At 36.3% G+C, this 13,548-nt stretch overlaps 1 protein-coding gene across 4 annotated transcripts in view; it reads left to right on the top strand.

Annotated features, from left to right (window-relative positions):
• The window catches only part of MAN1A2 (mannosidase alpha class 1A member 2), a 290,151-nt gene that overhangs the window by 211,391 nt on the left and 65,212 nt on the right, over positions 1 to 13,548 (top strand). For all 4 annotated transcript variants that reach the window (XM_011366509.2, XM_023535421.1, XM_011366501.2 and 1 more), the window contains 2 exons: positions 5,133 to 5,251; positions 11,017 to 11,097. In XM_011366509.2, coding sequence (XP_011364811.1) covers positions 5,133 to 5,251; positions 11,017 to 11,097 — 200 coding nt within the window. The remainder of the gene's footprint in view (positions 1 to 5,132; positions 5,252 to 11,016; positions 11,098 to 13,548) is intronic.

Below are 13,548 nucleotides of genomic sequence, written 5' to 3'. Positions count from 1 at the left end.
GTCTTCATACTAACGCCTCTATAGAAAAGAGGAGAACGCTTGGGTTTCTCAGAAATCTCATCGAAAGACTTATTGTTTCTGGCTGTCTTTAATTGCGTTTTGTGCCCATCCTTGACCCAAGAGCTATACTCAGAAGGATGGGGTGTATTCGTTTGGTTTTGCCCAGTGAGGGCTCACCCCCGGAGCTTATGAGTGGAGAGAGGGAAATGGTGCTGGACATAAGTTAGTTAGCACTGACACTGATTTTTCCAGCTGCTGTTAGAGTTGCACACACTACCCGCTCATTAGTCACGTAGTAGCCGTCCTGGTTATCGGGTGACTGTTGCAGTGCTTGTATTCAAGTCACCCTTGTTTTACTTCATAACGGCCCCAAAGCCATTGTGACTTTTATTACAGTATATTGTCGTAGTCGTTCTATTTTATTGTTATTGTTGTTAATCTCTTACTGTACCTAGTTTATAAATTAAACTTTATTATAGGTAGGTCCGTATAGGAAAAAAATATATAGAGTTCAATACTGTCTGCAGTTTTAGGCATCCACTAGGGATCCTGGAATATATCCCTCATGGATAAAGGGGGGCTGCTGTCCTCAATATTGTTGAAATGTCAGTTCTCTTGAAATCCATACTTATATTTAAAGCAATCCCAATGAAAATGACTTTTCTGTATAAATGATAGATCGACTCTCAAACCTATGTGAAAATGTAAAGCATGCTCAACAGTCATTAGTTTTTTTAAAGGAAAAACCAAGTCGAATTTATATGATCTGATTTTAAGATTTAGCGTAAAGCTGCAGTAATGAGGACAGTATGGTTTTGGCATAAGGACATAGAGATCAATGGAAAAGAATAGAAATAGAACTGCACATACATGGTTAATGGATTTGCAGCAAAGGTGCTGAGGCGATTCAGTGGGTGAAAGGGTGGTCTTCCCAGTAGTTTGCTGCATTAACTACGTATTCATGTAGAAAAGTAATGAACGTGGACTCTTCAACATTGTACGCAAAAATGGATCACAGATCTAGGCATAAAAGCTAAAAGTGTAAAACTTCCAGTGGAAAGCACTTGAGAGTATCTCCGTGACCTCGAGGTACGCAAAGAGATTTTAGACTTCAAAAAGCATAAACCATAAAAGAAAAAAGAGGGATAATTTGGACTTCATGAAAATTAAAATTTTCTGCTTTCCTAAAGACAATAACAAAATGAAAAAGCAAGCCGCAAGACTTGGAGAAAATGTGTGATATATGTCTATAAGGATGTATTCAGTATATATAAATAATTCATATACCAAAGAAGGTGTATGAATAACCAAAAAAGCACATTAGTTATCAGAGAAATTAAAACTCAAGTCACAGTGTAATATCGTCCACAACCATTAGAATGACTAAAATAAAAAGACAAACAGCACCAAATATTGATAAGGGTGGTAGAACAATTAGAGCTCTCAAGCACCGCTGCTGGAAGGATAATGTAGTATATACTCTGGGCGTAGTTTCCCGGTATCTTCACATAAACTTACCATACAGCTCAGCGGTTCTCCTCAATTTTTCCATGATGCTTACAATGAGATCAGATAGTGGTTTTATTTTATTTATTTATTTATCTATCTAGCTATCTATTTATTTATTTTATTTTATTTTATTTTATTTATTTTTCTTGGATTTTTGCATCTGGTATGCAGAATTCATAAATTGAATGTTAAGCTCTATTTTCCCACGCTTTATTCTGTGACGTTACGGAGTATGGTACTTTTATAGTGAGTAGCTCTTTGAGAATTCCGTTTCCTGTGTTTGTCTGTTTGTTTAGATCTTCTGTTTCTTCTTTCATAAGTCAAAGTAATCTATATATATTTTCTTAGAAAATCAATTCCACTCATTTTTTCAAATTTATTGGAAAGATATAACTAAAATGGGCTTTTTATAGATTTAAAAAAATTTCCTCTGTATCTGTTTGTCGATGCATTCTCATTTCTTATTTTGGATTTTTGTTTTCCCTTGACTAGTTTTTAAACATTGTTTAGTGGTAGATTCAGTGTATAATTATTCGTATAGAATCATCTTTTGCATTTATTATGTTCACAGTTTTCTTCATTAATTTCTAATTTATTTTTGCTTTTAGATTTTCTCATTCTTCCACTTCGTTGGTCAAATTTATCATTTTTTTCTTCTTAGTCGAATGTTGTGAATTCAGTTACTTCATTTGTTCTTATTATTGTAACAAATTCAAGTTATGAGTTTTTCCCTGAGAACTGCTTTAGTTGATTTCTGTGTTCTCATAATAATTTGTATTAATGTCGTATGTATTATGCAGTTCATGTTTTACTTCTTTGACCTAAGGACAGTTTTAGACCTTCCTTGAGTCATCTAGGTAAACAGTCATAATCATAGCCAGTAATTCCAACTTTGCCTGTCTCTGCCTTGGGCTCTTTAGCCTATGGCACAGACTTCTTCCTGAGGAACTAAGCAGAGTTGGCACGGAACAGACAGGTAGGTCAGGCCTTTTTCCATTTCAGAGTAGTCAGCACTTGCGAGGAATTTGCGTTCACCAGACTAAATAAATAACGAGAGTTCTGAGGAGCATCACTACCTATAGACTTTGAAATAAGACAAAAACTGGTACTCTTAAGGATTTAAAATAAACACGATAAATATTTTGAATGATATACTAAAATAAAAAGAAATATATTTTTGAATGATTATGCAAGGGATGGGGATATGTAGGTAATTAAATGGCTTGGTAAAGTTTCTATTATCTTAATAAAAGCTGAGGAACAGGAAAAATAAAAGGAAAATGTGTCTGTAAAAACCAGAACAAACAATCTAGTTAATGTCAACACGAAGAAAACTGAGTGGAGAGAAGACCAAGGAATTTTCAGTGTAGGGACGTAGTCGTTAGTGGGAAGATGTACTTACCGATAAGTTGAATAAATTCTTAGGAGCACATGAGCAAGAAAATGTAATGTAAGTTAACGACACCGTATAAGAACAAATTTATTTAGCTTTAACAAATCAGAAGAAAACACTATTTACCCAATATAGAAAGTCATGGAAGAAAAAAGGAAAGAAAAGAAAGAAGAGTAGCTAAGTAATGTCAAATGCTGACTCTTAAAATATCAAAAAATATCACCAAGATAACTTGATGAGACAAAGCTGAGCTTAGTGCTTACTGTGGTGAGGTAGACCCACTGCCTCACCGGAGCCTGACAGACGGGGAAGGAAAAGGTTGAGATATTTATTAAACTTTAAAATCTGGTTTACGATGGGCCTTTCAGTTGGAGGATGTTTGGTTATGGTTAGATAAGGATCGTGATATAATAGTTTAGGATTGGTAAGCGGATAGTTTGGAGGCAAAGAGTTCAGCGTTTTGGGGTTTAAGACATTATTTGGTACTTTCTGTTGAATAGTTGATGGTCTTTCAGGAAGTTCCTGGAATAAACAATAAAATTATTTTGCAGCTTTTACCGTTTTGAGCAAGAGAGAGACCCCTCAAACAGTAAACTCTTGATGTGTACAGTCTGATAGTAAAGTCGTGTCAGTGTAGACAGTGAACTGTGTGGTTGATTTTCCTTCTCAGAAGAAAGAAAGAATAATTGCATTCCTGGGTTTGGGGAGGACCCATCTGCTCCCTGTTACTTATTCTTTTACTACGCTGCCACGTTTGTTTCCTAATGTTTTATTCAGAAGTTTTGTAGTTACACTAATTAGTAAGATTGGCCTGTTGTCTTGTCACGTGTTGATAGTCTCTAGGTTTGGTATCAGCCAGCTTTGTTGAATTAGTTTCTCTCTCGCTGAAACATTTCCTTGAAGGTCAGGATTATCTCTTTCTTGAAGGTGGATAGATCTTATTATTTCCATTTTCTCTACTCATATTTTGTTTTATGGCTTCATTTTTCACTGTTATCAACCTGCTTTTTGGTTGCTAAGGGTTATAGTTTCTATTCCACTACGGTTATGTAGCTTTGTTATACTTTCGTTATTATTTTTGAGTATATTTTTTTGCCTTTTCTATGAATTTGTACGAGAAGAGCATGGTTGTCTTATGACTTAGCTTGTTGTCTTGAACTACCCTTCCCATTTCTGGAATTAATCTTTTTTTAAAAACCTATCTCAATTAAGTAGATAGATATATTATGATAAGGAAGAAAATGAAGGAGAATTATAATTTAAGTTTTCTTTTATCTTCCCATTAGATGTCAATGTGTCATCTTTAGGAAAATATATTAAACAAAGTATATTATCTATTCTTATGAAAAAATGAGCCACGTTGGATATTCTTTTTGGTCCTTATATTTTTACTTTGACTTGCTTTTTATACATAAAAAGTTATAATAGACCTTATTTGGAGGGCATCTTTTTTTTAAATTTAATTTTATTATTAGTTTCAAATATACAGTACATTGCTTAGACATTTATATAATTTATAACACGATCCCCCTAATTGCTCTTTCTCTCCTCTGGCTCTCCACCTAGCCGTTAATGCTAACTGCATTCCCTATGCCATGTTCCACATCCCCGTGACAATTTGTCAACTACTAAATTGTACTTCTTTAACCCTTCACCCCTTTCTCCCAGTCCCCCACCCCCTCTCCCCTCTGGCGTTACCAGATTGTCCTCTGTATTCATGAGTCTGTTTTCGATTAGTTAGTTCTTTTTGTTCCTTAGATTCTGCATAAAAGTGAAATCATATGGTATTTATCTTTCTCTGTCTGACTTATTTTACTCAGCATAATACCCTTGAGGTCCATTCATGTCATTGCAAATGGTAGGATTTCATTTTTTTAATGGCTGAGTAATATTCCATTGTATATATGAACCATAACAACTTATCCAATCATCTGTTGATGGGCATTTAGGTTGCTTCCATATCTTGGCTATTGTGAATAGAGCTGCAGTGAACATAGGTGTGCATAGATCTTTATGAATTATTGTTTTGGTTTTCTTTGGATAAATACCCAGAAGTGCAATTGCTGGGTCAAAAGGTGTATATTCATTTTTAATTATTTTGAGAAACCTCCAGACTGTTTAATGTAGTGGCTGTACCAATTTGTAGTCCCACCAACAGTGTATGAAGGTACCTTTTTTCTCCACATTGGAGGACATCTTTTTAATGACAGTTTTTCTCCTCCAAATACAGGAAGTTCACAGATGGGAGCTACCATAGTAGATGCTTTGGATACCCTTTATATCATGGGACTTCATGACGAATTCCGAGATGGGCAAAAATGGATTGAAGACAACCTTGATTTCAGTGTGGTGAGTATACAATTGATAACTTTTTGGACTGACTGTGAAAATACACAGTGTCTGACCACAATAGCTTTAAGCATTATACCAGTAGTTTAAGGAAATCCTAAATCTCCTTTCTTCTTTTGGGATTATCAGTTATTACTTAATTTTTACATAAAATAAACACTTTTTCTCCCCACCTTCCTTTTGCTTTTCTTGTCCTTATCATATGGGGTGAAGCAGTGTGTTAAATAAGTGTGTTAAGGTAAGAGTTGGTGGGGAAAAAGCAGAAAACTAGAAATATCAGTATAGTATAAATTGCTTTACAAATAATGAGTGCTTTATTATTTGTTTTACGATTTAGTGATTTGGCTCAGCTTTGACGAGCCTCCCTAATTAGGCCTATGCCCATCCTTCCAGTATTCTGGCATAGTTGTTAAGTGGTACTGCTTAGGCTTTACATTTTAGCTGTGTGACTTGGGAAAGTTTCTTATTCTTTCTAAACCTGTCATGAAATTGCTATCCTATTGCAATATTGCAAGTATTGTTTGAGATAATCTGGTACATATAAGGTGCTCAGTAAATGGTAACAATATTTTCATTATTACCAGTCTTCATCTAAAAGATGTGTGGACCGTTTTGTCTTCTTCATTATCATGATATCTGTGCTTCCTGTTCCTTCTGACTGTAGTCGGAGGTCACCCGATATGTTTCACTTTTTGGCAGACCCTTCATCATTCAAATTGTGATTTAAATCCATAAGCATTTCTTCTCTGATGTCTTTCCTGATGCTAACTGGATAAAATCTGATTACTTTCTTTATATTATTCTAATATTTTGCATATATTTCAATAAGAAAAATTTTTATTATCAGTTAGGTTTAGATTTGGCTATGGGTGGCAGAAAACCTAATATAAAGTAGCTTAAACAAGATAGATATTTATTTCTCACTCATCCATATTAAGTGCAGAGAAAAGCAGCTTAGGGCTGGTTTGGGGAGCTCCTTGATTATCAGGGACCTGGGGTCTTTTGTCTTGTTGCTCTGTCAACTTCAGTATATAGCTTCTGCCTCATGGTACCACCTCAAAATAAGGTGAATAAATTTTTCAGCTGCAGAAAAGAAGGGATAGAGGAAAGATAGGTGACTGTCTTTTAAGAACAATTCTGAGGAGTGGGTCACCCCGGTTTTGCTAGAGCTTACTCACGTGGCCCAATCTTACTGTGCATGGAGGCTGAGGGGGCGTAGTCTTTTCTTTCTCTTTGGCTACGTAGCATTGTACAGGTTATACTTTTTGTACCTTAAAAAAGCCCTTAAGGGTCATGAAGATATGTTACTATACTTAATTTGAGATGTTTTAACATTTGCTTTTGCATTTGGGTCTTTAATCCTTCTGGAATTGTTTTTTTCTATAGGATGAGACAGGCACTATGTTTATTTCCCCACTGTTTACACATGCCACGTTGGTCATATTAGTCTGTTCTTTTCCATTGGCCTTGTATTCTTTATCCGTACATCATTATTAAACTTTCTTAACCACAATGCTTTTATAAGAAACTTGATATCTACATTTGAATCTTGATATCTGATCTCGTTCTACTAGGAAGTTATCTTAATTCTCAACTCTTTGTTCTTTTAGGCTCTGGAGTATGGTTGAAATTTAGTGAGGATTACATTCAGTTTATAGATTAATTTGGAGAGAATTGGCATCCGTGCAATCTCAGATACTCCTGTTCATTAGCGTGGCAGCTTTAGTGTGTCTGATAATTTGCTGGTATGTCATTGCATCCGTTGGCTGGAACTAGAACTATACCATTTATTTTAATTAGCGTATTTAATGTTTAGAATTGTTAACCAAATAATGGGGAACTGAAAAGGCAAAAAGAACATCGTGGTATCACAAGGGCCGTAACTGCAGTAAACAGCTGCCTCCCCTGGGTCTGTGAGAACGATGTGAAGAGGTCGGGATAATTAAAATTCAGTAGCTTGGGACTCTGTTTCTGGCAGCTGAGGAGCTCTTACCAGGGCTCTCAGAGCTGGGACTTAGCCCTCTAAGGCATGGGCACCTAGCTGGTGCTTGGTATCGCTAAGGACCACGATGAGGCTGGTATGGTGGGAGGGAGGGAGGGAGGGTGTGTGTGTGTGCGTGTGTGTGCGTGTGTGTGTGTGTGGCCGCAGAACTGAAACCTGGAACCAGCTGCCTCTGCCGGTGCGGAACCACGGTTGGTTTGACACTGTCAGAAACTAGAGGTGAATCGGAAGGAATGAGTCCCTCCTCCTTCCTCTAGCCTCGTATCAGTAAACCCCCTAGTGGCACGGCCTACAAGGCAGCCAGCTGGCAAACGAAAAGTGCATTTGCAGAGTTCCAATTCCAGTAATACCAAAGTGGAGTACAGAAGGGTGGATTTGAACCTGAGAAAGGGTGACTTAATAATCAGCACAGTCATTCACTATCCCTTTACTTTTAACTTTTCTGTGTCATATGTTTTAGCTGTATGTTATGCATATAGTGGCATTTGGATTGTTGTTACTTTTGTCCAGTCTTGGAGTTTTTTAACTGTTAAGTTTGAAATATTTACATTTATTATGATAACATATTTGGGGTTGAGCCTTCCATCTTCATTTAGCTACCTATATTATTATTGTACTTTTCAGTTGCTTTATTTTCTATCTTCTTCATTTTGGATTAAATTATTTCACATTTCTTTTTCTCTCTATTAGTTTGACACTTATACTTTCCATTTCTATTCATTTTGAGGTTACCCTTCAAATTTTATATGTGTTCTTATCAAAATTTACAATTAATCAGTTTCTCTGCCCTCCTTTTGACGGACACGTGGATCTTAGAATCCTTTAACTTAGGTCATCTCCGTCTTATTTTACGTGTAATTATTGTCTGGTTGGTCTCAACTTGTATTTGAAACTTCCAAATAAAGGAATGAATAAATAAATATCTTTATTGAATACCTTCTCTGCGATAGACACTGTTCTAGATTCTGTGGCTACAGGAATGAATGAAACAGAGTCTTCTCTCTTTCTTGAGTTAATATTCTAATTTTGGGAGAAAAACATTTGTTAACTTAAAAATAAAAAGCCAAACGTAAGGGGCAACAAGCATTTGAGTTAAAAAATAATTGCAGTCTGGGGTCAGAGATTCAAGCAGAAACCCAAATTATGTCCCAATTAGGTGAAGGCAAGGGATTTTTATGAAAAAGGGAAGGGAAGTAATTACATGGTTGAAAAGGAAGGAATTTCTGTTGGTGCTAATAAGTTAAGTTATTCTCAAGTTAATATCCTCGGTGGTGCTAATTCTAGAGAATGTCCTTCATTTTCAGTCCTTATAGTCAGGCTGTCTGTTTTCCTGTCAGCTTTACAAGCAGTTGTTTGGAAGATAATGCTGCTTTGGCCCAGCCCAAAGGTTATTTTGCCCAGTTCAAGCATCCAAAGGTTTGAGGAGTATGACATGCAAGGCTGTTCCTCTGGGATGGCGGCTCCAACTCCATTTTGAAATGGCTCCATTTATATCATTTTCCAGGTTATATATAGTACATCAGTTAGTGTTAAGTGCTGTGGAGAACCATAAAGAAGAAAAAGTAGGATTGGAGTAAGTAGTGGGGGGGTTGCTATTTTACAGGGGTGGCTATTGAAGGATTCTTTGTTACAGTGACATTTCTGAGAGGAGACCCAAGGGAAGCCATGTGTATATAAAACTCTCTCCTAATAGATATATTATAGCTGAGTATAGAATTAGAGGTTGATGATTATTTTCTCTAAACCTTTTAAAGGTACAGTTCCATTGTCTTCTTGTTTCTGTTATACTATTGAAAAGTGTGCTATTGGTCTAATTTTTCAAAGATAATCTTTCTTGACCTTGTTTTAATATTTTAATATTTGTTTTGTTGTACTGTAATTCCATTACCATGTATCTGCTATTCTTTAAAGGACTCGTAATGTTTCATCAGCCTGAGGATTTCTGTTTTCATCAGTTTTGGAAGATTCTGTCATTGCTCCTTTGAATAATGCCAGTCTCCCATTCTCTCCCTGCTCTCCTTCTAGAACTTACCTCTGTCTCTATTGTGAGGGAAGGTTTGACTTTTACAAATAAATTTAATAGTAATCACATGATAACTGTTAACCAGAGAAATAATGCAGGGTAAGAATATTAGTGACAAAGGATTATTTTTATATCGTGTAGTCAGAAAAACTTTCTGATAAGGTGACATTTGTTCAGAGACCTTCAGGTAAAGTACAGTGTGAAGATTGACATGGGAGTGAATTTGGCAGTTCTGGAACAGCAAGTAGATCCATTTGGTAGGAATAAAGTGAGTCACAGGAATATTGGTAGGAGATGACATCAGAGAGGTCGTGAGGTATCTGATTATGTTGGGTCTTATCAGTCATTCTGAACGCAGCCGGAAGTCATTGTGAGGATTTGCACAGAGTGCGCAGAGTAGTAGCCTAAACTGACTTAAGATTTAAAAGGCTCACTGTAGCTACAGAATAATGAATAAATAGAGTGTAGGGAGGAGGGTAAGGATGAAATCAGGGAAACTGGCTGGAAGAGTATTGTTCTGGTGATGGAAGTCCTCCCTCCCTCGTTCCCTTCTCTGTGTTTGGTGAATGTCTATTACAGTATGCTATATATTGGGAATATGTGAAGTAATATAAAGCACTTCGCTTTTGAGGATGGATGTGATGACAATTATGTTATTAAAAAATTACATCGTATTGTGAAAATACTATATTAGAGAAATATACTTTTGTTAGCAAATGATGTGTTCTGCCTGTGAATATCGGAAAGATTTCAAAGTAATATATATTTCCTTTTAATTCTTATTTAAAAATCATAAATGTTTATATTGGTCATTATGTTTATTCTATGGATTCTTTGGTCATGTTCTCTGCCAGTTCTCCTTTTCTTTCCATGTATTAGAATTTTTCTCATTAGTATTTATATCCATATTTAAATACACACATATAGAATAATATGTAGTAATGTTATTAATACTGCTATATTTGTGCCAAATTTCCTTTAGTTTGTTGTTTGCCTTTTAATTTTGTTCATAATTTTTTTCCTCAGGTATTTTATATTTTGGAGAAAGTTCAAGTTTTTCTATCATCATTTGTTATCAGTGCTATTGATTTTATGCTTACAGAGGACCTGCTTTCTCAAGGAATTTTAAATATTGTCACATTTTCTTCTACTTTTTTGTAATTTTTTCTGTATTTCTAAATCATTTGGACTTCATTTTGATATATATATGAGTATCCAAATCAATTTCGTACCTAGGAGTCAGTTTTCTCAACATTATTAATTGAATAATCCATCATTCTATCATCATTGTGGTGCCTCTTTTGACCCTTATTATTACATATATTAGCAAAATATTTAAAATTCATGAGGAGAGAGACAAGCAAAAATAGACATTACACCGTAGCGATTAGAACAAGGAAAAGGACCAGTAGGGAGAGCGCTAATTCCAGAATTCGGGAAGTGAGGCTTTCAGGAGGAGAGAATAGTCAGCAGTGCCAAACATCTTGACGTTTTCACATACGTAAGGTACACGAAAATGGCCCATTGTTTTTGAAGGTTAGGAAACCCCGGTGACAATAATGGAGGAGTTTCAGTAACATTAACAGATGGGAGGTGAGATTGCAGTTGCGTGAGAAACAAGGATGTAGAACGCGGAAAAAACGTTCTCCACGATGTTTGCAAGAAGCATATGAAGAATTGAAAACATTTTGAAAACTATAAAGCTTCATGTACATGTGAATATTTTCAATATTTTCACAGAATTCAGAGGTGTCAGTGTTTGAAGTCAACATTCGCTTTATTGGAGGCCTGCTCGCAGCATATTACCTTTCAGAAGAGGAGGTGAGCAAAATCAAGTAATACCTTGTTTGTTTTGGGGAAGAGGTTGTGAATGGAATTTAATAAAATGAAAGGTTTCCCCAGGAGCATACTGTTTTTCTTAATTATCTAATATTGAACTAATGTGAAGAGTTGCTGAAAGAACTGGAGGCATCAGGTAGGACTGTTCCTAGGGAACAATGGTTTTTCCATTTGAGAATCTCAGTAAGACATAAATTCATGACAGATCCTAGCTTTATATACACCACGTCTCCTTTGCAGGAGCCGTCCTTCTCCAAGGCTTTGCTGCTGCGGTTAATGAATGACGTGGGCAAACAAGGGTGGGGAAGGTTAATAAGACCAGAATCGAGGAGTGAATCAGGAAAGATGAATATGGATCCTCTTAATACTAAAAATTAATTATTAAAACCAACTGTTTGAAAATTGAATGTGTGTGTGTGTGTGTGTGTGTGTGTGTGTGTGTGTGTGTGTGTGTGTGTGTTTTTGCTGTAAATTAAAAAACAACAACTCAATTCTCCTTTCTGGAAGTTTCGGTGTGATACACACAGACACACGTGAGACCTCCCGTGGCGGGGCAGTGGGTGTGGCAGATTCCTTTTCATGACTCAGGTGGTTGAAGAGTGAGCTTGGAGAGCGGGAGAAAGAGCAGCTGAAGGAAGGGGGTTAAGTCATTTATGTTTTCTGAGAAGCTGGTCTGTTGGTCTAAATGATTGAAAGAGTTCTTTGAAAATTTAAGAAAATTCATCTTTTGTTATATGTGTTGTAAAGATGGATTTTTATGTTGTCTTTAGTTTTTATTTATTGTGGTTAACCTTAAAGTAGTCATTTTTAGGAAAGCCTTCCCCATTTTTAAGATTTTTCTTTTTATCTTCTAGATTTTATTCCTTAGAAAGCCTTCCCCATTTCATCTATTTTTGTGTGCTTATAGGAATAAAGAGTGAGATATTCATGTACTAGTTTTTTAGAAGTAATATGTTTGAAGGTGCTGGTCTTTAATATATAATATTAGATAAATAACAGTTATTTAATTTGTAATTTTATTGTTAGGCTTTATTATGTACCTTTGTTATACTTCCAACCTGTCTTTCTATAGCAAGAACACTTCAGTTCACATTTAATTTTTAAAAAGTGATTTATACTCTGGCCAAGAGGTTTTCAAACTTCAGTGTGTATCAGAATCACATAGGGTATTTTTTAAAAATGAAGATTCTAAGCCTTACTCACAGGACTGGGATTCATCTGGTTTAGTATGGAGACCATTATTTATGTTTTTTTATCAAGACTCCTTGTTAAAGTGATTTTGGTAATGATGGTTCTGTTCCTTGAGAAACTGTGACCTAGATTGGTTCTGTTCCTTGAGAAACTGTGACCTAGATTATTTGAATAAAATCATTGTAAACTGATAGTATGTTTAATGTCAAGTTTATTGAGATAGTACTTATTACATAGAGTAAAATTTCTCAGCTCCGTTCAGTCTATTTTTGAGCTTGTCGAAGGCATTTGGCATCTCTGTTACTTTGACTTATTATTATTATTACAATTTTTATTTCTCTTAAAATTTCTCATTGTCTTTGTGCATGTTTTCCACCTTATCCACTAACTAGGTCTTTTAACATAGTAATCATAGTCATCTTAAATTCTGTTTCAACCTCACCGAGTCTGGTTTGTCGCTCGCTTTATCTCTAGAAAGTGGATTATTTTTTCTTGCTTTCATAGGGATTTTGTAATTTTTGATTGAACGTCAAATATTGTGCATGGGCCAGTAAAGACTGAGGTTAGTAATATTTATGCCAGTGTCGTTGGGTTAGGAGTCGAGTCCTTTTAGCCTGGAGTCGAATCGGGTTTGGGTTTTTTATTGCTAAGATCACCTGCAGTGCACCACTAGCTTCAGATTCCTCTGCCGTTACCTTGTATTTAGATTGGGCCTGGTTTGCAGACAAGGTTCTCTTAATGTTCTCTCTCTGCCCTCCACTCGAGGTGTGCCTTGTACGCCTGTGCCTCGTAGATGGTCTGTCTCTTTGTCCATACTCTTTTCTGTTTTGATCTGTATGTATTGGAAGCCATGAATTCACACCAACAGCCCAACACCAGAAGGCGCCTTCTAGCTCTCTGCCTTTTCACATTTCTAATCCTCTTTTGCAACGTGAGACACCTGCCTCCTCATATTTCTCACATATTTACCTACTTACCTAGTCCTACTGTATGAAACCACTTTCCCGAGCTCGCCAGGCTGCGGCCTTGTCAAGTGCATCCTCTTCCTGTGGCCTCCTCTGAGACTTCAGCCCCCCTGCTTGGTTGGCCTGCTTTCCTCGCGTGGGTCCCAACCCCTCTCTGGGACACTGCCGCCGACTCTGGTCTCACCTTCTGCACACAGACCTCTGACTTCAGGAGCTTCCGGAGTGAAATGTTCAACAGCAGAGGGAGGAAGAAGATGAAACTGTTCTGACGCCTTCA

The sequence above is a fragment of the Pteropus vampyrus genome, unplaced genomic scaffold (genome assembly GCF_000151845.1).
Source record: "Pteropus vampyrus isolate Shadow unplaced genomic scaffold, Pvam_2.0 Scaffold6, whole genome shotgun sequence".
In the NCBI taxonomy this organism is placed as follows: Eukaryota; Metazoa; Chordata; class Mammalia; order Chiroptera; family Pteropodidae; genus Pteropus; species Pteropus vampyrus.
The sequence above is the reverse complement of the archived record's forward strand: the minus strand, read 5'-3'. Positions and strand labels throughout refer to the sequence as shown.